This window comes from Phocoena sinus, chromosome 10 (assembly GCF_008692025.1).
Source record: "Phocoena sinus isolate mPhoSin1 chromosome 10, mPhoSin1.pri, whole genome shotgun sequence".
NCBI lineage: Eukaryota > Metazoa > Chordata > Mammalia > Artiodactyla > Phocoenidae > Phocoena > Phocoena sinus.
Genome location: NC_045772.1, coordinates 58,951,330 through 58,978,285, shown reverse-complemented (window position 1 = coordinate 58,978,285; position 26,956 = coordinate 58,951,330). Strand labels below are relative to the sequence as shown.

General features: G+C 39.2%; 1 protein-coding gene and 1 non-coding gene across 2 annotated transcripts; both read right to left on the bottom strand.

The window, feature by feature from the left end:
- Positions 1-1,312: 1,312 nt before the first annotated feature.
- PRIM1 (DNA primase subunit 1) lies at positions 1,313-26,928 on the bottom strand. Its single transcript, XM_032646699.1, has 13 exons — positions 26,734-26,928; positions 25,089-25,246; positions 15,203-15,309; positions 15,059-15,132; positions 13,801-13,937; positions 13,328-13,386; positions 12,213-12,322; positions 11,608-11,699; positions 11,297-11,438; positions 10,006-10,075; positions 9,484-9,572; positions 4,004-4,102; positions 1,313-2,446 (listed from the first exon to the last, which is right to left on the bottom strand). Exons 1-13 carry the CDS (start codon positions 26,834-26,836, stop codon positions 2,427-2,429), a joined length of 1,260 nt encoding a protein of 419 aa, XP_032502590.1. The 5' UTR covers positions 26,837-26,928; the 3' UTR covers positions 1,313-2,426.
- LOC116761421 lies at positions 26,004-26,133 on the bottom strand. The gene has a single exon (XR_004351989.1). It is a non-coding gene; the product is annotated as a small nucleolar RNA SNORA11 (small nucleolar RNA).
- Positions 26,929-26,956: the final 28 nt, after the last annotated feature.

Below are 26,956 nucleotides of genomic sequence, written 5' to 3'. Positions count from 1 at the left end.
CAGGATCCCACGCTTTATACAGTAGGATTTTTGAAAAGTAGAATGTAACAGTGTTTTGTTAATGAAAAGGCTAGGGATCCTGACTCCTATATCCTCTCTCCAAAAGGACTCAACACATACATTACCTAAACCAGCTAACACTATTTGAGCTAGTGGCTTTAAGACAATGGTGGCTGCCTTTTAAGATAAGCAATGCTTTGAAAGCTACTTTAAAATTTATGATATTTTACCATAGTGAAGTGAGGGTTAGGATTAGTGAATTAGGATTAAATGAGTGGAGTTTACCAGGAATGAAAAATTCTGAAATTCTCTTTAGATAGGAGTGACAATATTATGGAGTGAATAAGAACATGGATTTTGAAGCCAGACTCCTTTGTTTGAATCTCAGCTAGGTTACCTAATGGTGGCCTTCGGCAATTTAATTAACACATATATGCCTCAGTTTCCTTATCTATGAAATGGGGATAACAGAAGCTGCTTCATAGGATTGTTAGGAAGGTTAAATTATGTACATTACTTAAAAAGTGTTAAAATTGTTAATAGAATTTCTACCTAATAGTGATCTGGGAGACTTGTCAATGCAGTCCATTTACCTTCAGAAGGGCCAGCAATAGCCAACCATCTCCTTAGACAAACAAAACTACATTTTGACCATTCCCCTTTCTTTCCCAGCAAGCCCACTGACTTTTCTAACTCTGTTAATGATTAGCTAAGGAAGGACGTATTTTCTTTCTTTGGGTTTCTTTATAAACTGGGCAAGTTTGCAGACGGACACCAGTTCTGTGCCCTTTGTTTCTACAATTCTCATATATGGATGAGAAGGCAAATCAGCTAGGGAAGTCAAGTCTTTATGTTTCTGTTGTCTTCAAGAACCAAACACTCTTTTGCACAAGCACAATATATTCTGTAATTTATTTTATGGGCAATTATACCGGTTTTTATCAAGGGCTCTAATATTAAAGCATTAAAATGTTTTAATGCTAGACATATTGGAAGCCTAAAACATCTCTTGCTGAAAGCATAATACCAGTCTTTCTACTCATTCTGAGTTAGGATGGACTAATGAATCTTTAGTAATTAAAAAAATTTTTTTATTTACTTGGCTGCGCTGGGTCTGTGAACTTGTAGCTGCAGTATGTGGCATCCTGTTCCCTGAACAGGGATGGTACTGGGGTCCCCTACATTGGGAGCACAGAGTCAGCCACTGGACCACAAGAGGAGTCCCAAGTCTTTAGGAATTTTGTATTCAGGAGTTTTAATTGACCAGTCACTGTTTTCCAAAAAGACTGAACAATACATAGTAAACAGAAGCTCAGATGAGGAATTTTACACAATAGTCTTTAATATTTTTTCTTAAAAAATTAGAAAAGAGAAAGAAATGAAAGGCATTTCAGTGTGTTGACTGTATTATAGAATCTGTTTTATATAAATCAAAAACAAAAAACGGACTGTGGCAATGGAGAATACAATGTTATAGATAGTGCAAAGGAAGGAAAATTTTCATAACTCACGGAAAGCACCAGCCTGATAGCTTGCTTCTCAGTGTTTCTCAAAAGACAGAATGTAAACCAGAATGACTGTTTTGTTAGGTTGGTTGTAAAACCAGGCAAAAAAAATCTGACACTTCAGAATCTATCACATGAAATCAAATACAGAAGAAATGAAACCTTTAAAATTAAATTTAAGTGTCTGGAGATATAGAGAGTCCAAGTGTTTTGACAAGTACAAAAGGTTTTATGCTGGTGAAGTTATTTTTTCTAAATTGCTTAGAAAATTGTTCTGAGGGAAGAAGTTAGGAGCTACAATTGCCAACAGTTGTAAAAAATACTCTACTAGGCCCTAATATTGTAACATAGTAACTCGTATTTTTTGAACTAAAGTTTTAGTAGGTGTAGATGCTCATTTTAAAATAATTTTTTAAAAGACAAGCAGCAGGGTGTGGCCTGACCAATAAAAATATCAGTAAGCAAAATTAGGGAGTGAATGAATACACACTCCAGGTATAATTGACTTAAGTGTCTAAGACTTAAGAACGAAATGCTCATTCACCTAGAAATATGGAGGCTGAATCTGGTGAACTGACATCAAAATCTTGGGCATATTACTGCTCACTTACCTCCATATATGGCAACTGGTAGAAGTGAGTACCTATATCAGAAATCTTAGAATTATAATATTAAATTTTACAAATTAATCTGCAATCCACTTATATCCTCCTATTATTGCTCCTTCCAGGAACCTGAATATTCTCCTTTGGTGGTCTCAGGAATCTTTTCAACATAATTATTTTTCAAGAAAAGAAAATTTTGCTTTGAGCATTAAGACACATACACAGTTCTGCTATATTTATTAAATGGCTCTTGAAGTAGTTGATTCTTGGTTGAAGGGAGAAGATATCCACATTGGTAAAAAGGGAGTTGTTATCTTCAGAAGTCTTTTTGTAAATCTAAAATAGAACAGATTTTTATCAAGGATAGTAAAGGAAAACAAAACAAAGCCCATTTATTTCACATCCTGATTTGCTTAATGCTTCCATTAAATTCACATCATGCATAAAGATTTGCTTTCACATTTGCTGAAGCCAACATTATAGGCTGAGCTAGTACAGAACAAGAATACAAAGGACTTAATATGACCAGTTGGAATGGCAGCTTCAATGAGGCTTTCCAAGTTCAGAGTCATCACTGTTCATTCAACAAGCACATATTTGAGTGGCTACTATGAGTTAGAGCATTATCTTAGGCACTACTTTTTAACCACCACACATTTTGTTAAAAAATGAAGTGGAAAGGGAGTTTGTATTTTTATAACACTGCCAGTTTTCTATGGTATCGATCAATCTCTTGAATAATATTCACTGTTGATTTTTTTCCTTTTGGCTTACACATATGCTCAGGCGTCTCCTATTCAAAGAACTCTTCCTTTGACACTGCTATCCTCCTAGCACCTCCTTCTCGCTCTTATATCCAACAGGATTTTATCAGTTCTCTACTGCATTTGACACTTGATAATCTTCTTGAAACTTTCCTTTCCCTTGGCTTCTGTGACACTTTTACTTAGATCTTTCAACTTCCAAAAAATCATTACCAAGTTTCAAGGATGGCTCCAGTATTTGCACTTTTTGGAGATCTCCAATTCTACTGTCCTAATACTAATAGCTCAATTGATCTCTTGGGCTCTAGTCTATCCCCTGCTTCTCCCCAGATATACTGTCGCTAGATTTATCTTTCTATTATAGATAAAACTACAAATCATGGCATTCCCCTTCTCAAAAACCTTTAATAGCTTCCCTGTCCCATCTGAATTAAGCTCAAACTCCCAAGACTGGAATTCGAGGCCATCTGTACTCTGGCTTCAGTCTGCTTCTTCGGATTTCTCTCCCATCACTTCCTGATGCATCTTTTACCAGATAAGCTGTACTACTTGATGGCCTCTAGAGTGACTTGATGCTTTCCTGCTTCTATGCCTTTGTTCCTGCAGTTCCTTCAAGAATGAACAACCTGTCTCCTTTTTCCACTCCTGTACCTTTACCTCATCAAATCTCTGCTTGCGGAAATCCTACTTATACCTCAAGGTATGATATATTAGCATTGGGGATTAGAATTCGTACAGCAGCTCACTAAAATAGGGTTCAAATACCACCCTTTTCATATAAAATCTTCTCAGGTTCTCTCAATCAGATGAGATCTCTTAGCATTTTGTACTTCTTTGTTTTGTACCAGTTAGTACTCCTTAAGGGCGGGGAGCCATCATGTGGAATTCATCTTTGTATAATTCATTTTTGTTTCCCTCATAGTACCTGACACATAGAAGGTGTTAAAATGAGTGTGTGCTGAATTGAATTAAGGGACCCCAGTTTTCAAAATACTAAGGATAGTGATAAACTAGTAACTTTTTTTGAGAGGAGAAAGATTACAGCTCTAAAAATTGTTCACTTGCTGGATGTTTTAAACTACCTGTACTAAGACCTAAATAGCTATAAGGGAAAGGTATAGAATCTTACCACTCTTCTTGAGAAGTTCTCCTTTTCGAGATTTATCCAGGTTTTCAAGAAACTGCTCAAAAACTTTTACAAAAGGACCTAGACTGGTCTTCTTGTAATCTAAATTATGAAGACCATGAATTATAATTAGCATTTTGGCAGCAAGAATAACATGAAAGTATAAGTTTCTTGTAAAAATTCTCTAGAATAGCGCTGTCCAATAGAAATATAATAAGAAATGTGTAATTTAAAACATTCTAGTAGCCATATTAAAAAGGTGAAATTAATTTTAATAATGTATTTTAGTTAGCCCATTATATCTAAAATATCATTTCATCTAAAATATCATTTCAACATGTGATAAAGACTGAAATATTTTACATTCTTTCACACTTCTTTGAAATCTAGAATTTGGTACTTAAAGTACATCTCAATTTAGATACTATATTATCATTGGAAATACTTGATCTAGATTTAAATTATAAAATATATAGATAAAAAAGCTCATATAACTAATTTTTCCAAACATACTTAAAAGTTCTCCAATAATTGAATCGATTATCAGTTTTTAAGTTTAAATTAATTAAAATTAAAAAAATCTGTGGCTAATAGCCACATGTGGCTAATGTATTAGACAGTGCTGCTCTAAAACATCCAAACCACGTGTACACATCTACTCTAGCAGTCAGTCATAGCATCATCTACTGCTGTGTGTTAAGTCCCATCAAACATTCCTTCCTTTAGAAATTGTGGCTTTAATAATAAATAGTTTTACCAACAGAGCAAAACATTAAAAATGTGAAGTCAGGGCCATGCCTTCTGAAAACAATCAGAAGTTGATAGTCACATGCATTAAGTACAGGTATTCTTTGATCTATAAAACAGTCTTAAAAATGTACATAAAATTTTGAATACAGAATCTTAATCATCCATTTAATTAAACAATCTATAATTAATACCCAAAGGAGGCAAAAATCTAATTGAGATCAAAATGAGATTTGGATTTTGTCTGCATGGAATTAAGAGTCCTCATAATAGTTTACCGGAAAGAGTAAAAAAAGAAACTAGGGACTTTGCCCTTGGTCCAGTGGTTAAGACTACATGCTTCCACTGCAGGGGGTGTAGGTTTGATCCCTGGTTGGGGAACTAAGATCCCACATGCCACGTGGCCAAAAAATTAAACAAACAAAAAATCTTAAAACAAAACATAAAAAAGAAACTATACTTAAAAATTTTTTTAGTAAATGTTATCTGACTTACTTGGGACTGGAAAAGGAATCTTGATGAGAGTATTAAGGATGAATATCTCAATTGTGGCAATTATGAAAGTAGATTATAATTTTGTTCTAAATTTTTAATATATAAATTTTCTTAAGATAAATAAACTTATACCAAAGAATCAATTTAGTTTGGGTTCAACCACATTGTACTTTGAACCTTTAATTCAAGATTGTAAGCTCCTTGGATGAAGGCCTCTATATTTGTTTCACCATTGCGGAATATATAATAAGCTCTTCATATAATTATTAAACAAATACTTACAAATTAAACAAATATTTACAACTGCCTATTATACAATATATTGAGTACTATGCTAAATTATAAAAATGTATAAGCCATACTACTTAGTCTCAAGAAGTTTTTATTTTTTATTATTATTATTTTTTCTTTGCGGTACGCGGGCCTCTCACTGTTGTGGCCTCTCCCATTGCGGAGCACAGGCTCCGGATGTGCAGGATCAGCAACCATGGCTCACGGGCCCAGCCGCTCCGCGGCATGTGGGATCTTCTCAGACCGGGGCACGAACCCATATCCCCTGCATCAGCAGGCAGACTCTCAACCACTGTGCCACCAGGGAAGCCCAAGAAGTTTTTATTTTTAAAAATTTATTTATTTGGGCCATGCTGTGTGGCTTGCAGGATCTTAGTTCCCCGACCAGGGATGGAACCTGGGGCCCAGTGGAAGCTCGTAGTCTTAACCACTGCACTGCCAGGGAATTCCCTCAAGAAGTTTTGGAATGAACTGGAAAAACAACTCCTATATGTAGTGATAGAAAACAATATATAATTAAAGGCCAAACAGGCATATGGATAAGTATGAGTCCAAAGAATTGACCAGAGCTTCCCTGGGGGTGCAGTGGTTGAGAATCCACCTGCCAACGCAGGGGACATGGGTTCAAGCCCTGGTCCAGGAACATCCCACATGTTGCGGAGCAACAAAGCCTGTGCGCCACAACTACTGAACCTGCGTGCCACAAATACTGAAGCCCACGCGCCTAGAGCCTGTGCACCGCAACGAGAAGCCACTACAATGAGAAGCCTGTGCACCTCTATGAAGAGTAGCCCCTGCTCGCCGCAGCTAGAGAAACACCGCACGCAGCAACGAAGGCCCAACACAGCCAAAAATAAATAAATAAAATTAATTTTTAAAAAAAAAGAAAAAAGGAATTGACCAATCAAAGTTGACTGAGGTGGCTATGAACTAGGTCTTAGAAAAAAGATTTAATTAGATAGAAAGGAGAGTGGAGAACATTCCAGGATTTGAGAAGTAGAAGGGAAGGAGCAAATGGTACTAATCTGAAAGTGGACAAAAGCTTACAATCACAGAAACTAAAGAAATAATAAGGAACTTACATATCACCTATTCCAGCCTCCCACTACCTCTAGAGCATCCCTGATTTACTGATGGCTATTAGCCTTTATGAATACTTGAAATGATAGGCAGTGCAGTTTATGTTTGAACACTTGTATTTATTACAAAGCTTCTCCTTATAGGGAGCCAAAACTTGCTTGCTCAAAACCTCTGAACAAAGGAAAAAGATGTCCACAAAGAGATAATATTAATTTAAAAAGTTGTGTTACAGTAATATATGCACTTGGTTAAAAAAAGTAAAATAGTCCTAACAGGTTAATAGTGGAAAAAAATAGCAGCCTCCTGCCGTAATTCTGACCTTTCCATCTTCTTGAATGGCAACTACTTTTTTCTTTCCTAGCATTCACTTCTAAAAATGAATACTTCCATTGTTACTTAGAAATCTAAGGCCATTCTTCCTAGCTCTATGGCTTTTTTGTTGGGGAGGGATAGTAGGAAGGGGTCTGAAAGCTCTTAAGATCTTCTCTTAATTCTCAGTGTTAAATTTCAAAATGATGTGCCTTGGTGTAGGCACATCATTCTTATTATGCTGAGCCCTTTCAACAAAGGGCTCATTTCTGGGATGTTGTCCTACATAATTTTGACAATTTTTTCCTCCCTGTTTTATTTATTCTTTTTCTGTCAGATATTAGACCTCCTGAACCAGTCTTTAATTTTATCTTTCTTTTCCTTAAAAAAACAACTAACTTGTCTTTTTTGTATTACTTTCTGGGAAATCTCAACTTTTCTCTTCCAGCCCTTCCATTGAATTTTTTATTCAAATGGTGATTTTTCTGATTTTTAAGATCTCTTTCTTATTCTCTGAGTGTTTCTTTTTCATAGCGTTTTGGTCTTGTTTCATGGATACACTATCTTCTCTTATTCTCTGAGGATATCGTTTTTCTTTTTAATATAAATTTATTTATTATATTTATTTTTATTTTTGGCTGTGTTGGGTTTTCATTGCTGTGCGTGGGCCCTAGTTGCGCAGGGTCCTAGGTGCGCAGGCTTCAATAGATGTGGTACGCAGGCTCAGCAGCCGTGGCCCACAGGCTCTAGAGCACAGGCTCAGTAGTTGTGATGCATGGGCTTAGTTGCTCCGTGGCATGTGGGATCTTCCCGGACCAGGGCTTGAACCCACGTCCCTGCACTGGCAGGCAGATTCTTAACCACCACACCACCAGGGAAGACCAGATATCATTTTTTTTAAAAAAGGTTTCCTGGGCTTCCCTGGTGGCACAGTGGTTGAGAGTCCGCCTGCCGATGCAGGGGACATGGGTTCGTGCCCCGGTCCGGGAAGATCCCACATGCTGTGGAGCGGCTGGGCCCGTGAGCCATGGCCGCTGAGCCTGAGTGTCCAGAGCCTGTGCTTCACAACGGGAGAGGCCACAACAGTTAGAGGCCCACGTACCACAAAAAACAAAACAAAACAAACAAAAAAGGTTTCCTTTGTTCCTTGCATTGTCTGTTTTCCCTGAGTTCTTTTTTCCAGTTTATTTATGTTGGAGACTTTTTTCCAATATTTTAAACAGAATGCTTGTAATCATTCTACAAATAATGATGGTGGAATGTACTTGTTTACGTATTAAGTTAGAGCTAGAATATATGAAGTGATATTTGAACTTGGAATCTGAAAAAAGGGTAGCAACATTTGACTAAAAAGGTCAGAGATGAGAAATCTGCACTGCCCATTACAGTAGTCACTAGCCACATGAGGCTATTTAAAGTTAAATAAAATTAAAAATCCAGTTTCTCACATTTCAAGTGCTCAAAAGCCACATATGGCTAGTGATTACCATTTGGGCCATGTATAACATTTCCATCATCACAGAAAGTGCTATTGGACTCTACTGCTGTAGTGTCTCTTGGGTATTGGTATAAGATGATTTGACTTTCACTAACAGGAAGTTTTATATTCCCAGCTCCTTCAAATTCTTGAATATACAATTCAATCACAGTTTAGACATGTATTTAACAGAACACTCATCTAGATATAAAGACAAAGTAGAGAACAAAATATTGCATATATAGTAGTTGTTAAATAAATAGTTGTTGAATATAAGACTGTGAGATTCACTACTGGGCATATACCCAGAGAAAACTATAATTCAAAAAGACACATGCACCCCAATGTTCATTGCAACACTATTTACAATAGCCAGGTCATGGAAGCAACCTAAATGCCCATCGACAGATAAATAGATAAAGAAGACGTGGTACATATATACAATGGAATATTACTCAGCCATAAAAGAAATGGAATTGGGTCATTTGTAGAGACATGGATGGATCTAGAGACTGTCATACAGAGTGAAGTAAGTCAGAAAGAGAAAAACAAATATCGTATATTAATGCATATATGTGGAACCTAGAAAAATGGTACAGATGAACTGGTGTGCAGGGCAGAAATAGAGACACAGATGTAGAGAACAAACGTATGGACACCAAGGGGGGAAAGTGGCGGGGGGTGGTGGTGGTTGTGGGATGAATTGGGAGATTGGGATTGACATATATACACTAATATGTATAAAATGGATAACTAATAAGAACCTGCTGTATATAAAAAAAAAAAAGACTGTGAGATTCAAACAACTATCAAAACCAACTGACAATTTAAACTTACAATATAGATCCTGGCATTCAGATGTTACTTGTGAATATTTGTTGACTCAAATTGGATTCAACAGCACCATCTGGGCAATTTATGAAGGACAGAAACATTGCTATAATATTGTTTGTTACTGAGCTGGTTTCAGGATAAACATTGATCTATTCTGGTCTGAATCCAAGGCGAGTTAATTACTGGAGTCACAGAAAGATGTCTATATAGAAAGATTATGTTAAAGTGAGACTTCAATATATTAACCTACCTCTGGTTCTATGTTTGATATCAGATTCAGCTCCATTCTCTTTTTCTTCTTCTTTAGTGGAAATAACATCCAATTCATGGCAAATGGAACTACAGATAGTAGAATAAGATAATTTTAAAGTTGGTTCTTGGTCAACATTACCCAGTGTATGAAAGCACATGAATCTCACAAGATTTTCTGTGAAAAAATTGTGTGGCCAACTAAATTTGGGATATTCTAAAAACGATAATCTCTTCTTGGAGTTTTCCATGCACATTAGCATATTAAAGACCAGGAAATTTTGCAGTAAATAACTTTTAATCTGCTTAAGTCAGCATTTCCCAAACTTATTTGAACTCTTTTTTTGCATAATAGCAGCTGAAAAACTTGTGTTCTATGGAACTCACTAGGAAATGTTGCTCTGCTAGGGCTTCATCATACAGCCTCAGAGAAGCTGCCTCTCTTGAAGGGATCTAATCCAACATACGTCACATTTAGAACAATCACAAACAAAAAATGAGTGATCAGTAATCTGGAACATACCTTATGGTTGGAACAGTAAATGGATCAAACTGATCCACTTTCTGTAAATCAATAGGCACAGAAATGCGACCTGTGAGAATCAGAAGTTATAAACTGAAGACTGGAATACAGATCATTATAAGCTGTCTCCTATGAGTTATTTTTGGCTAAAATTTTAATCTAAGGCTTAGAAAGAGGGTTAGACTCATCTGTTAAGAACAGTATTTAGGCACATTAGGTGTGTCCTTTTTTTTTTTTTTCGGTACTCGGGGCTCTCCCGTTGCGGAGCACAGGCTCTGGACGCGCAGGCTCAGCGGCCATGGCTCACGGGCTCAGCCACTCTGCGGCATGTGGGATCTTCCCAGACCGGGGTACGAACCCGTGTCCCCTGCATCGGCAGGCGGACTCTCAACCACTGCGCCACCAGGAAAGCCCTAGGTGTGTCTTTTATTTCTCTTAACAAAACACCAAAAAATAGATGTGAAAGACTGTTAAGCTATTACCTAGTTGCTGTTATTTCTACTTTTATTTCTATCTTCCTCTTCCCTATATCCTCCTATATTTAAGTACAACAGTCTCAAATTTAGAGTCCTCAAAATGGAACAGAATAGATGGAAATAGTTCATTTCATTACCTTGAGTTATTTGCTGAAATTGAAGACACCTATGTGTTGGCAGGTCTGAAAAGGGGCTGTATAAATGTATACACTACAGAGTCACTGTAGATTATTAAAGGAAACAAGGCAATTTGGGAGTATTTTTAAAAAAAAATTATTTATGGGACTTCCCTGGTGGCGCAGTGGTGTGTTAGTTTCTGTGCAATGGTGTGTTAGTTTCTGCTTTATAACAAAGTGAACAAAGTTGCTGGCTGCACTGCGAGGCTTGCAGGATCTTAGTTCCCTGACCAGGGATCAAACCTGGGCCCCATGAGTGAAAGCGCCAAGTCCTCACCACTGGACCACCAGGGTGTTCCCCACAATTTGTTTTAAGACTGTGGACAAGTCACTTTAACCTCCTGGGCCACTGTTTTCTCATCTGTACAATGAGAGCTATTGTTCTGTGATTTCTAAGTTCCTCTCCAACTCTACTTCTAACAATGAACCTCAGAAACCCAACTAAAAATTATTTACATAGTGGAAACTCATCAGGCAGCTACTAATCAACAGTTGAAAAGTCAGTGAACGCGGGCATTAGCTGACAGAACAAGTCTTCAACCTTTACTATTTCAGACATTCACACCCAGTGATATGCTTTCTAAAACAAAAAATAACTTTGATTTTTCTTTTATTTTCCTTACTTTCTTTACATAGTACCTGTTTTAGGATGAACACTAAAAGGGCTCTTCAGTAAATGATTGATTCCTTTGCTAACATTGATATCCAGTCGTGGAAAACAGTACTGGAGCATGATCTCCCACTCAAGCCAGGGTCCACATTTGTCATTTTTGCTGTTATTCTAAAAGTAGATGCAAATCCAGTATGAGGATCAGTAGGAATTTTTGAGGATTTCTTTGAAGTGGTTAAAAAGTGATCTTCAAACATCTTTAACTTAGTAAGCAAAACAATCAGAATTTAATTAAAAATTGCATTATTGTATTTGTAATACAGATTTCAATGGAATATACCTGACATCTGCTGGCTGCTTTCTTCAAATGCTCCCAGCGCTGAAGTGAATTGTGATGCTTTTGGAAGCTTTGTTGAAGTTCATCATGCATTGGTGATGGGTCATTAAGGAACACACTCATTTAGGGCACATCAACGAAAAACTTATTTTCAGTATGTATTACCACAAGGATATCTAAAGTTCACATAGAAAGTAATTATTGTTTTCTAAAATGCAAATATTAAACACATATCCTTAGAGAAATTCCCTTGTTAAACTATATTAGATATAACAAAGAATGCCAAAATAACTATAGTAAAACCGGTCCCTGGTCTGTACATATTTTGAGGATGATCCCACATGCTTTAAGTAGTCATTAATTTTAGGAGGATCAACTTTCAAAATGAGTAAATTTATTTACAAAACGGCCTCGCAAAAAAAAAAAAAAAAACGGCCTCGCTTCTTATTGTATTCCAGACGAGAGATTAAAAAACGCAGAAACACAGGAGATGTTTTGTGTAAAAACATTAGACTTACAAACATATGAGAATATGTAGGCAGAACACATTTATAATATCATAGATCAATACAAGTAGCTCACATAGAAATGGTCTTGGGAAAGGATATTTTCAGGAACAAGGGCTAAAATCTTATCCCAGCTTTCTTTATTCTCAAGAATATCTTGATCAACCAAGGCATAGTCTTCAAAGTATTTTTTTATTATGTTTATAGATTTTCTGTAGGAATAACAATAACAAAGTTATTAGCAACACATATGCCACATGGCTTTTGTCCACTTGGAAGGCTAGTACTTATTTTCACTGAATTTCTAAAACTTAACTAGATGAAACTGGAATTACATCTCTTCACAGGGTTATAAGAGTTAAATGAGACACTCTAAGGGGAAAGAACCTAGCATAATACTTGGTTTAGATTAGATATTCAAGAAATGTTTACTTTTTAAACTCCACGATTTAGAAGGTAATAGCATCATTAGTTTGTAACAAGGGTGGAAAGCAACCAAGTCAGGACAGCATAATAATACATCAGTAGTAGGATGTGGGATACAGTCTATAGTTTCTACTCTGAATTGCTTGCTTTAACATCTCAACACTTATATAGTGCTTAGCAGTTTGAAAATAGACTTCACATCTACTGTTTATTTATTTACCCGTGCCCCCTGCAGTGGAAGCACAGAGTCTTAACCACTGGACCGCCAGGGAAGTCCCTCTACTGTTTCATTTTATCTTTGCCACAACTCTGTGAGATAGATGGAGCAGACATTGTTCTCCCTATACTGATAAGAAACAGAGGCTCTAAAATTTATCAAGGTTGTATTAAACTGGCAGAATAGGGATTCCTACTCCTAATGCAAATCCTCTTTCCATTATCCTGGAGAAGTAGTGAATTCAGTGGAATCAAGCAGACCAGGACATGAATCCTGAATTTAATAATTACTTGTGTGAAGCCAAGCAAATTATACAATCTCTCCAAATCTCACTTCTCTCATCTATAAATGGAGATACCATCATGTATCTAATGAGGTTGTTGTGAAGACCAATGAGAATATTTGTGAAGCACCTATCATGAATACTGGAGCGTATAAAATAGACACTCAATTAACTCTAGCTATTATTATTGTAAAATGCTACCCCAGCAGAGAAAATTAATCAGGTAATTCTAAAAGCACATGCAGGTAAATCAGACACAACTTAAACTTCATGGAGTCTTTTCCAACAGACCTGACAAAAGGATGAATTTTTTCACTTAGGTGAACTTTCTTTTTAACATCTTGACCACCCTGAAAAACAAACCATCACAAAAACACTTCGTGTATATTATGTAACATAAATGAAATAATTAAAACTTTCTTTAACGTGTTCTAAAGATATTGATTAAATTCTGTCAAAGTATAGAACCTTGGATGACATTTTATACAGTCTCAATACATGTAACTTTCTGGGTTAACTTTACTTGACATACTTGAACCAGAAAAGTCAACTAATCTTCCTTATGCCACAAAGGAGGATGCTTAACAGCAAAATATGAAGCATCTTAAAAAATGTAGCTACTATGATTTTAATTGATCTCCTGGTAAAATCATCTCCTCTGAAATACAAATTCTTAAAAGATAGTTTAATTTTCTTACAAAACATACCAGGCTTGGTCATATCTAATAAACAAAGAAATGTAAATATCATTAAGAAGACCTTACCTTTACAACACTCAAATATTCAACTATCCCAGAACGTACTGCAGAGGACAGTTTTCTAACTGATTCATCACAGACCCAGCAATGAACACCTCTCCTTCCAGAATATACCCAGAGACGATGTTTAAATCCAAAGTCCTCTGACGAGGGGGGAAAAAATAGGTTTTAAAACAAATCTATGAATTCCTGGTTCTTGCTTACTTCTTTAGCTTCATTTTTTTAACCTCTTATCCACATGTACTCATCTTAACTATATTAGTTGACCCTTGAACAAAGTGGGGATTGGCGTGCCAACGCTCCCCAGTCGAAAATCCATGTACAACTTATAGTAGGCCCTCCGTAGAAACAGTTCCTCTGCATCAGTTCCTCTGTGTTTGCGGTTCCACATCTGCAGATTTAACCAACTACAGATCATAGAGTACTGTAGAATTTACTATTGAAAAAAAATCTGTATAAGTGGACATGCGCTGTTCAAACCCTTGTTGTTCAAGGGTCAACTGTACATTATTTGTATTGGGTTGGCCAAAAAGTTCGTTCGGGTCTTTTGTAACCTCTTACAGAAAACCCCGAATGAACTTTTTGGCCAACCCAATAGTTTCCCATGCCCCCATGCTCTTGCCTTCAGTTCTTTACCTATCCTGGTCTCTCTGCTAAGAATGTCTTCATGCCCCAGTACTTCCATTTCTCTCCCTGACCAACTGCCATTTATCTCTAAAGACCCAGTCTAGGGATATTAAGAGTTAATAAATTTAAAATGTTTGGAACAGTGCCTGGTACCATAAGCCCCCTATATAAGAGTTAGCTATTATCATTATCATCCTCATCATCACCTCTTCTAGGAAGCCTTTTCTCATCTAATCTCTTCCCATTCCTGTATGCACTCCTGCTGTTCTATACCCCCACAGCATCCCGTGCATATTAATGCATATGTAATCCTGAATTTTCTTGTTTCCTCCTTAGACTGCATAACCTACCTGAAGTAAGAATTGTTATCTTTCATAGTTCCCTCATCTAGCACAGTACCTAGCTTGCAAAAGTTGCTCAATAGATTGAACTGGGAAAAAATTAAATGATTTGATAAATAGCTTTATCAAAGTTTTAACTACAACTTTATTCTAATCTTTTATTTTCCCTACCATATGTTTCAAAGAAACATGTTAGGAATTTATGAGACTTGACTATAAAATGGTATAGACAGGTTAATATTCAGAGGAAAACAGATTCTCGCATTTGACCCCACTCAGATACTGTTAATACTTGCCCTTCAATGCTCGGTCAATGATGTGTATGGCCATTGTCATGAGGGTCCAGCACTTAGAACATATGTCTGCAGAACTGGAGCAGAATCATCATTACTCATTGTCAGTGATACCACCCACCTACCATCAAAACACGTGGAACTCACCTACAACATCTCCTCACATCATCGTAGTCTGTCATGTCAATGTCAAACACCAGTTCTTTTTCCTGAGCCTGGAAAGCTCCCAGCTTCACTGTATTGTGTTGATTGGGCTACAAGTACAAAATAACAATCAGTTTCTGTAACAGCTGCCATGCTGCCAGATATGCTTATTTTCTACCCACACAGAAAAAGTGGCCAAAGAGAAGTGAAGAAACCATATAATGCCAAGTCTATGTCAGTTGAAGCTCACTGACTCGATCCTATACATCCAGAATTGATGACAGTGTAACTTTCATCTACTTAAAACAAGATGTGATAAATACATGTTACCATATTTTTTTTCTAGTTCCATTGAGATATAATTGATATATATGACATTGTATAATAAACATTTGTTGATCAATAGAAATCGTAACAATGAGTTTTTAGGTTTCTGATAAGGAAAAGTACATACAAATAATTAATGCCCTATTGCAAGGTGTTTTAAGGACCTTTAATTGTTACTGGACATATAAGTAACAGAAATGTATTTAAAAATTTTCAATAATTCAAAAAGATCTCTCAATTAGTCTGGTTTAAGCTGTAAGTAATCTCCTTTGAGGCGATGGACTACCTGGTAAAGAAGGTGGACTGAATACAAATACTTATTTGGCTTCCTCTAAACCTGTGCAAAAATAAATTTTTTTTGTTTTGTTTTTTGTTTTTTGCGATATGAGGGCCTCTCACTGTTGTGGCCTCTCCTGTTGCGGAGCACAGGCTCCGGACGCGCAGGCTCAGCGGCTATGGCTCACGGGCCCAGCCGCTCTGCGGCACGTGGGATCTTCCCAAACCGGGGCACGAACCCGTGTCCCCTGCATTGGCAGGGGGACTCTCAACCACTGTGCCACCAGGGAAGCCCTTTTTTTTTTTTTTAAAGAAAGGCACAAGTCTTTTATTCATTCACTTACTTTTTAATTCTTATTGAAGTATAGTTGATTTAAAATGTTGTGTTAGTTTCTGCTGTACAGCAAAGTGAATCAGTTTTAAATATACATATATCCATTAAAAAAAAAATTATTTATTTATTTTTGGCTGTGTTGGGTCTTCGTTGCTGTGTGAGGGCTTCCTCTAGCTGTGGCGAGTGGGGGCTACTCCTTTTTTCTTTTGTTTTGGCGGTACGCTGGCCCCTCACTGTTGTGGTCTCTCCCATTGTGGGGCACAGGCTCCGGACGCGCAGGCTCAGCGGCCATGGCTCACGGGCCCAGCTGCTCTGCGGCATGTGGGATCTTCCCGGACCGGGGCATGAACCCGTGTCCCCTGCATCAGCAGGCAGACTCTCAACCACTGCGTCACCAGGGCTACTCTTCGTTGCAGTGCACAGGTTTCTTATAGTGGTGGCTTCTCTCATTGTGGAGCATGGGCTCTAGGCGCATGGGCTTCAGTAGTTGCAGCTCGCAGGCTCAGTAGTTGTGACTCAAGGGCTCTAGAGCACAGGTTCAGTAGTTGTGGCGCACAGGCTTAGTTGCTCCACGGCATGTGGGATCTTCCTGGACCAGGGATTGAAACCGTGTCCCCTGCATTGTCAGGCGGATTTTCAACGACTGCGCACCATGGAAGCCCCTATTCACTCTTTTTTTTCTATTTATTTATTTATTTTTTGGCATGCAGGATCTTAGTTCCCTGACCAGGGATGGAACTCGAACCCCCTGCAGTGGAAGTGCAGAGTCTTAACCACTGGGCCACCAGGGAAGTCCCTATCCACTCTTTAGATTCTTTTCCTATATAGGTCATTACAGAGTATTGAGTAGAGAGTTCCCTGTGCTATACAGTAGGTCCTTATTAGTTATCTTTTATATGTAGTAGTGTGTATATGTCAATTCCGACCTCCCAATTTATCCCTCTCCCCTCCTTCCCCCCCTGGTATCCATAAGTTTGTTTTCTACATCTATGACTCTATTTCCTTTTTTTTTTTTTGGCTGCGCCCCACGGCATATGGAATCTTAGTTCCCCGACCAGGGATCAAATCCGCATCCCCTGCGTTGGAAGCGTGCAGTCTTAACCACTGGACCGCCAGTGAAGTCCCTGTGATTGTATATCTGTTTTATAAGTAAGTTCATTGGCGTAAGTCTTTTAAAAAAGAACCAGAGAGGGGCCTGGTGCTGACCTGAGCAGCCCCTTTCCCTGCCTGACCTGCATGACCAGGCCCCTCCCCAGGAGGCACAGCTGGCTGAGGGACGGGCACTGGGTACCTCAGGGTGAGCAAAGGCCACGGGGCTAGGGGCACAGCCTGTACTCCTACCCTGAAGTTCCCCAACTGCACCTTTGTTGAATTGTGGTAGCTAGGAGGATCTTGGGGTGAAGGATGATGTCTGGACAGCTGAAGCTGGGGCAAGAACCCTGGGCTCGGGTAAGGAGCAGGGGGAAGAAAGTATTCTGGTCTTAAGTCCAGCTCTGTCCTCAGTAGGCTCTGGCTTCCTGCCCTGGCTTTCGTCTGATGCTATAAAATTTCTGGTCCCCCTGGGTCTGGGGACAGTGTTGCCTTCCATGTCTAGAGAAACTATTGTAACCAACATTTTCTAACACAATAAAGAGGTGTCCTGGAAAAAAAAAAAAAAAAGAACCAGAGAGGAGACAATACCACCACAATTTTTATAAGGAGAACCAAAAAACTGAATCTTCAGCTCTCACTGAAGGATAAGAAGGAACCCAATTTACACCTCAGAATCCCCAAAAGTCTCAGGAATAGGTGACAACAGGCATCTCTGGAGGTGAGATTAAAAACAAGAGGATTGATTTAAAATCTACTTATGAAGCAGTTAGTTCCCCATAGTGCTAAACTTACTCCGTGGAGCTAGGTGACTGTGCTTCCATTTCCTTGGCAAAGATACCTGAATTATTATCTGCAGAGTGTAAAACAGAGGGTCTCTGGGCTGGGGAGGGGACAACAGGCACAGTTGAAGAAGGATGTGTTGTACAGATATTCAGAGGATTAATTAGACCTTTACATGGGGAATGCTGAAACCCAGCCCTCTCCTCTGTACCCTTCCACTAACACCCCAGGCAGGAGATGGGAAGATTCCTTTCTGAAGACTCTGTCCAAGTGTGCCAGGCACTGTTATTGGGCTCTAGGAATAGATCAGTCATCAACTGGAGTTTTCATTCTAGTAAAGATCTAGAGAAATTGACATCAGAGATTCGCCCCAATAAAACAGCCCAGCCAGATCACTCTGTAGTAAAGAAATCTCAGCCATGTATACAGAGTCTCCAATCAGCTTTTTAGTACTCTATTCTTAAATATAAGCAACAAGCAAGAAACTACCAGACATATGAGGAAAACCTCTGATATGAAAGAGTGAAAAAAAACAGAAAAAAATGCACCTTTAGAGAAAAGAGCCTGTGGAACAGAAAAAAATTTTAAAAACTATCATTGATATCCTCAGTGAGAGAAGATGTATCAATGAAAAAAGTACAGGATGTCCTAAAAAAAAGTTCTTGGAAATGAAAATATAATAGCAGAAATGAAAAACTTTTAAGGAAATTGCCCAGAAAGTAGAGAAAAAGGAGACTAAAAAATAGGAAGAAAGGGCTTCCCGGGTGGCGCAGTGGTTGAGAGTCCGCCTGCTGATGCAGGGGACACGGGTTCGTGCCCCGGTCCAGGAAGATCCCACATGCCACAGAGCGGCTGGGCCCATGAGCCATGGCCGCTGAGCCTGCGTGTCCGGAGGCTGTGCTCCACAATGGGAGAGGCCACAACAGTGAGAGGCCTGCGTACTGCAAAAAAAAAAAAAAAAAAGGAAGAAAAAAAGAATTAGAAGACCAGTCTAAGACATAAAATCGCCTTTAGGAATTCTAGAGACCGGAGAAAATAGGTAGGAAAAATTATATTAAAAATAAAAAGGGTCAGACAAGAGGGCAGACCGAAGAAGCAATAAGAACTATAATCCTGCAGCCTGAGGAACAAAAACCACATTCACAGAAAAGATGAAAGGCAGAGGGCTATGTATCAGATGAAGGAACAACATAAAACCTCAGAAAAACAATTAAATGAAGTGGAGATAGGCAACCTTCCAGAAAAAGAATTCAGAATAATGATAGTGAAGATGATCCAGGACATTGGAAAAAGAATGGAGGCAAAGATCGAGAAGATGCAATAAATGTTTAACAAAGACCTAGAAGAATTAAAGAACAAACAGAGATGAACAATACAATAACTGAAATGAAAAATACACTAGAAGGAATCAATAGCAGAATTACTGAGGCTGAAGAACAGATAAGTGACCTGGAAGACAGAATGGTGGAATTCACTGCTGCAGAACAGAATAAAGAGAAAAGAATGAAAAGAAATGAAGACAGCCTAAGGGACCTCTGGGACATTAAACGCAACAACATTCGCATTATAGGAGTCCCAGAAGGAGAGGAGAGAGAGAAAGGACCCAAGAAAATACCTGAAGAGATTATAGTCGAAAACTTCCCTAACATGGGAAAGGAAATAGCCACCCAAGTCCAGGAAGCACAGAGATAAACCCAAGGAGAAACACGCCGAGACACATAGTAATCAAATTGGCAGAAATTAAAGACAAAGAAAAATTATTGAAAGCAGCAAGGAAAAAATGACAAATAACATACAACTCTCATAAGGTTAACAGCTGATTTCTCAGCAGAAACTCTCAGCCAGAAGGGAGAAGGGAGTGGCATGACATATTTAAAGTAATGAAAGGGAAAATCCTACAACCAAGATTACTCTACCCGGCAAGGATCTCATTCAGATTTGATGGAGAAATCAAAAGCTTTACAGACAAGCAAAAGCTAAGAGAATTCAGCACCACCAAACCAGCTCTACAACAAATGCTAAAGGAACTTCTCTAACTGGGAAACACAAGAGAAGAAAAGGACTTACAATAACAAACCCAAAGCAATTAAGAAAATGGTAATAGGAACATACATATCAATAATTACCTTAAACGTAAATGGATTAAATGCTCCAACCAAAAGACACAGGCTCACTGAATGGATACAAAAACAAGACCCATATATATGCTGTCTACAAGAGACCCACTTCAGACCTAGGGACACATACAGACTGAAAGTGAGGGGATGGAAAAAGATATTCCATGCAAATGGAAATCAAAAGAAAGCTGGAGTAGCAATACTCATATCAGATAAAATAGACTTTAAAATAAAGACTGTTACAAGAGACGAGGAAGGACACTACATAATGATCAAGGGATCAATCCAAGAAGAAGATGTAACAATTATAAATATATATGCACCCAACATAGGAGTACCTCAATACATAAGGCAACTGCTAACAGCTATAAAAGAGGAAATCAACAGTAACACAATAATAGTGGGGGACTTTAACACCTCACTTACACCGATGGACAGATCATTCCGACAGAAAATTAATAAGGAAACACAAGCTTTAAATGACACAATAGACCAGATAGATTTAATTGATATTTATAGGACAGTCTATCCAAACAGCAGATTACATTTTCTTCTCAAGTGCGCACAGAACATTCTCCAGGATAGATCACATCTTGGGTCACAAATCAAGCCTCAGTAAATTTAAGAAAATTGAAATCACATCAAGCATCTTTTCTGACCACAATGCTCTGAGACTAGATATTAATTACAGGGAAAAAAACGTAAAAAACACAAACACATGGAGGCTAAACAATACGTTACTAAATAACCAAGAGATCACTGAAGAAATCAAAGAGGAAATAAAAAAATACCTAGAGACAAATGATAATGAAAACACGATGATCCAAAACCTATGGGATGCAGCAAAAGCAGTTCTAAGAGGGAAGTTTATAGCAATACAATCCTACTCAAGAAACAACAAACATCTCAAACAAACAATCTAACCTTACACCTAAAGGAACTAGAGAAAGAACAAACAAAACACAAAGTTAGTAGAAGGAAAGAAATCATAAAGATCAGAGCAGAAATAAATGAAATAGAAACAAAGAAAACAATAACAAAGATCAATAAAACTAAAAATTAAATTAAAAAAATAAAAAGGGTCAGAATGGCCATTATCAAAAAATCTAGAAACAATAAATGCTGGAAAGGGTGTGGTGAAAAGGGAAACCTCCTGCACTGATGGTGGGAACGTAAATTGATACAACCACTATGGAAAACAGTATGGAGGTTCCTTAAAAAACTAAAAATAGAACTACCATACAACCCAGCGATCCCACTACTGGGCATATACCCTGAGAAAACCATAATTCAAAAAGAGACATGTACCACAATGTTCACTGCAGCACTATTTACAATAGCCAGGACTTGGAACCAACCTAAATGTACATCGACAGATGAATGGCTAAAGAAGATGTGGCACATATACAAAATGGAATATTACTCAGTCATAAAAAGAAATGAAATTGAGTTATTTGTAGTCAGGTGGATGGACCTAGAGTCTGTCATACAGAGTGAAGTAAGTCAGAAAGAGAAAAACAAATACCATATGCTAACGCATATATATGGAATCTAAAAAAAAAAAAAATGGTACTGATGAACCTAGTTGCAGGGCAGGAATAAAGATGTAGACATAGAGAATGGACTTGAGGACACAGGGTAGGAGGGGGAAGCTGGGGCAAAGTGAGAGTAGCACTGACATATATACACTATCGAATGTAAAATAGTTAGTTAGTGGGAAGCAGTAGCATAGCACAGAGAGATCAGCTCGGTGCTTTGCGAAGACCTAGAGGGGTGGGAAAGGGAGGCTCAAGAGGGAGGGGATATGGGGACATATGTATGCATATGGCTGATTCACTTTTTTGTATAACAGAAACTAACACAATATTGTGAAGCAATTATACTCCAATAAAGATCTATTAAAGAAAAAAAAAAAAGGAAAATTTCCCAGGATTGAAGGATATGAGCTCATGATCATATGTGTCCATCAGGTATCTAGCGCAATAGATGAAAAAAGATGTACACCATTAGGGACAGAGGGGATAGGTAGAAAATCCTAAGAGCGGGGCTTCCCTGGTGGCACAGTGGTTAAGAATCCACCTGCCAATGCAGGGGACACGTATTCGAGCCCTAGTGAGGGAAGATCCCACAGCCCGTGCACCACAACTACTGAAGCCCACGTGCCTAGAGCCCGTGCTCCACAACAAGAGAAGCCACCTCAATGAGAAGCCCGCGCACCGCAATGCAGAGTAGACCCCGCTTGCCGCAACTAGAGAAAGCCCGCACACAGCAACGAAGACTCAATGCAGCCAAAAATAAATAAAATAGGTACAACATTAAAGAAATAAATTTTTTTTTTTAAAAAGAAAATCCTAAGAGTTTCCAGGTCCAACACAATGGAACAGGAATCAGAATGGCATTAGTCTTCTTAACAGCAACATTGGAAGCTCGAAGATAATGTAGCAATGTATTCAAAATTCTGAGGGAAGATGATTTACAAACTCAATCATTAGTTAAGCATAAAGATAGAATGAAGACATTTTCCAGATACAGAAGGTATGAAATATTTTGTCTTCCATGTACCTTTTCTTAGGAAGCTCCTGGAGGATGTGCTCCACCAAAACAAGGGAGTAAACCAAAAAGAGAACATAGGATCTAGGCAACATGGATCACAGGAGAGAGGTGAAAGGAAACCAGGGTGATTACAAGTTCATATTTACCCGTCAGGCTTAGAGAGGAGGAGTTAAGAAGGCTGCAGGAGAAATTTCTTCAGGATGAAACTGACAAAATACTTGATGGATCTGAATACATTGGGAGATTTATATAATTAGCAGTTTGGGGTTGAATTAGTGATCTAATCCTAATTTTTAACAAACATACTAAGAGCATGTGGTAATAGGAAGGTTCTCTGTGTGGTGAGGGTAGGGGGTGAGACTAAAAAAACCCTAAACTCTCATCTGCCAGAATGGAAGGTCAGTAGATAATGCTTAAAATGGAAAAACAGAAGAAATATAATCATGTTATTTAGAGACAAGGAGGCAAATACCTTAACAATCAGCAAAAAGAAAATGCTTGCCTCTGGGGAGCAAAAACTAGGGGGAAAAGTAGGAGACCTTAAAAAAAAAAAGCCTAATTAATAGTAGTTGATTCTGTAAACTTACACGCATATATAACTGATAAAAATCACAAACAAAACACACAAAAAAGGTGTACAGATGCCTCTGTCTTGGTCCAATTAAAAAAATGACACTATGCCCCCCACCCTTCTGTGCTAGGGAGAAGGAGTAGAGTGACAACTTGACCCTTCTACGGAGACTTCAATTTTTTGTTTTTTTTTTTTGCGATACGCGGGCCTCTCACTGCTGTGGCCTCTCCCGCTGCGGAGCATAGGCTCTGGACGCGCAGGCTCAGCGGCCATGGCTCACGGGCCCAGCCGCTCCACAGCATGTGGGATCTTCCTGGACCGGGGCATGAACCCGTGTCCCCTGCATCCGCAGGTGGACTCTCAACCACTGCGCCACCAGGGAAGCACGAGACTTCAATTTTAATCTCCACCTCTGAAGAGGAGTAAACTGTTCCAAAGCATTTTCCCTGCCTGCCTTATCTTACCTCTTCTTCTCCCCTTCCCCTGGGATTTAGAGTCAGAAAACCTGGATTCAGGTCCCATCTCCCTCATTTAGAAATTGTGTGACCTAGGGCAAATTATTGAAGTTCTCCTTTGTAAAAAGAATAACGAGGGCGCTTCCCTGGTGGCACAGTGGTTGGGAGTCTGCCTGCCGATGCAGGGGACGTGGGTTCGAGCCCTGGTCCGGGAAGATCCCACATGTTGCAGAGTGGCTGAGCCCGTGAGCCACAACTACTGAGCCCAAGGGCCACAACTACTGAAGCCTGCGCACCTAGAGCCCATGCTCCGCAATGAGAGGACACTGCAATGAGAAGCCCACGCACTGCAACGAAGAGTAACCCCCGCTCGCCGCAACTAGAGAAAGCCTGCACACAGCAACGAAGACCCAACACAGCCAAAAATAAATATAAACAAAATAAATTTATATTAAAAAAAAGAATAGTAAGGATTGATATGAAAAACAAGCTATACAACATATGAAAAAGCTCCATACAAACGCTATTATTTCATGTGTATATTTTCCCCACCATGTGTGTATTTTTAAGGAGAGGAAGGAGGACAATTTTGGTATGTTTATTCATTCCGCAGATAATTACGGTGTACTCTCTGCCTAGCACTATTCTAGGCACTTAGAATGTATCAGTGAGGTGAGCAGGTAGGAGGTATGGCAGGCTGCAGACGCCTCACTGAGTAAGGACTTGAAGGAGGTGAGGGAATGAACCAATAAGATATTTGGGGAAATGGGTTCTAGGCAGTGGAAACTGCTTGAGCACAGGCCAGTGTGGCAGGTGAGGAGTGACTGAGCAGGAGAGAGGGGCTCTTACTTGGAGTGAAATGGGGAGCCACTGGAGAATGGTTTTGAGCAGAGGAATCATAACAATCTTGTTTTAAAAGGATCCTTCTGGCTGCTGTGTTGAGAATCGAGTCTAGAGTCTACAGGAGCAAAGTGTTAGAAAGTTTTTACAGTAGTTTAGATTAGAGATGGAGATGATGATGGTAGCAGCACTAGTAGCAGTGGTTGGATTTTAGATATTATTATGGCAGAGCTAAAGAGATTTCCTAGTGAAACAGATACAGGTGTGAGAGAAATAGAGAAATCAAGAATGATTCTCTCCAATGCCCTCTGTGCTCAACCACGCTGACTTCCTAGTCTTTTAGCCAGATACTCTTTTTTTTGTTCTAGTGAGAATACAACCAATTCACTTCCAAACTATTTCCAGTCAGTAATGTAAAGCATCAAAGGACAATCTGTGGCTCTTCAACTAAAATAAGCTCTAAAAATTTATCTCAAAATGCTAGGGGCACCAATCCATTCTTGGTTTAAAAAACAACAAACTACATAAAAAACCCATTTCTTACTCTGTGGGAATATACCGCGCCTATATCAATCTTGTACGGATTCATTTTCTGCATCTCCTTTTCCAGATCACTCTGGTTGTTGAAGGATTGGTAACGAATGTAAATATCATCTTTCAATGTGAAGGAAAATTCACGGTGTTGAAAGTAATTCTTTACCACTGCAAAATAAATGTACACTTTAAAAGTTAATTTGGTACTTTACCCAGCTCAGAGCATTAAAACATTAACCAATGAGAAGATATATATTTTTTTCTTTTTAATTTGTGCTTTTATTTGCCAGTATAACTACAGTAACCTGCAAACTTTTTTATTCTAAAAAGCACATTTTACATCACAGTCCAACAAACACATATATAATGTGTATACATATATAGAAGTGAAACAAAGGTTTTGCCAAAAACGTCTACCCTGAGTGTTAATTCTTTTTAAGACCTTTTTTAAAAAATTAAGGCTGAACTGCACTGACACATCATAATCACCGAAGTCCCTAGTTCATCTTAGGGTTTGCTTTATGAAGTGAATAGTGTTGCACATTCTACGGGTTTGGACAATAGTATGATGACATAAAATCATTATAATGTCATACAAAGTATTTTCACCGCTCATAAAAACTTCTGTATCCTATGTATTCATCTCCCCTCCCCCGCAAACTCCTGGCAACCACTGATCTTTTTATTGTCTCCATTGTTTTGCCTTTTCCAGAATGGCATATACACGGAATCTATTTTTCTTTTTTCCTTGAATAGAGGAGTTCAAAGCCTTTATGCCTATTAACACCACTCATGGCCCAGCCACAGGTGGACCGGGCAGGCTCCACGTGGCAAACTCCCCCACTGAATACTGTAGCTTTCCTCCCAGTACTGAGCCCTGTCCCACTGGTCCTGCCCAGCAGCCACGTGCAGGTGAAGGGGGGATACGTGTTGGGTATCTGTTCATAGGAAGGCCACAAGTTTTGTGCCCCTTGTCACAATGAACCCTAATTCCTGTTGGGTGTGTCGTAAACACATGAGCCATTTCTTCAGACCCCCTGCTCTGAGCACACCCCAGAGAAAATATTTTTAATGAGTCCTCTGTGCTCAGCACTGTGTTACATGTTAAAAAAAAAAAAAAGACAAGAACTAGTTCCTAATTTGAAGGGGTTTACCATCCCGCAGCTAATAGGGAAAAGTAAAAATGAGGAAAAAGATGCAGAAATATTTTCAATATGTAATACCACCTCTTTTTCCTCGGTGGGCACTAGTAAATTCCTGGGAAGAGTTAAGTACCTCTCCTCTTTTAGGAGATGCCCCTCTGTCCCTGAGCTGATCACGCCTCTGCAGCTTCATGCTACGACCCGGTAACCCCCCCCTTGGCTGCAGATAAACACCGAACCGAAAGTGAGTCCGACCACTTGAGTCTGACCAAGGAGTGATAGGCGCAGCGGCTCTGCCTTACAATGCGTAGCGGTAGGCTGGTCATTACAACCTCTCTCGGCCCATTTACACCTCAGAGGTGAGGGGGAGGGCTCAGGATAACGCAAGACGGTGCCCGGCACAACGCCTGGCGCACAGGAGGCGCTTCATATTTTCATTCCAAGGTACCCTCCTGAAACCTCCTCACGTTCCCCTCCCAACCCACTTCCCACCCCGCTCCCCGCCTCCATCACCTCCGCCATAGTTGAGCCAGCGATAGTACTGGGCGTAGGGAAAGAGCCTCCGGTAATAAAGTTTAAGCAGCTCGGGCAGCTCGGCGGGGTCAAACGCCTCCATGAAGCGCGGAACTCAACCCAGGGAGGCCTCCGCGAGAAAGGGCGGGAACCACACAGCCGGAGCCCCCGCCACTGCGCAGGCGCATCGTGGCCGCGGCCAGCGGTCTGCAGGGGCCACTGG

Coding starts and splice junctions, on each gene's coding strand:
- PRIM1 (XM_032646699.1), bottom strand. CDS start 26,836: ATGGAGGCGTTTGACCCCGCCGAGCTGCCCGAGCTGCTTAAACTTTAT. Junction 15,133..15,202: donor GATGTGAGGAGATGTTGTAG/GTGAGTTCCACG, acceptor ATTCTGCTCCAG/TTCTGCAGACATATGTTCTA. Junction 11,700..12,212: donor TTTAGCCCTTGTTCCTGAAA/ATATCCTTTCCC, acceptor ATGACCCATCAC/CAATGCATGATGAACTTCAA.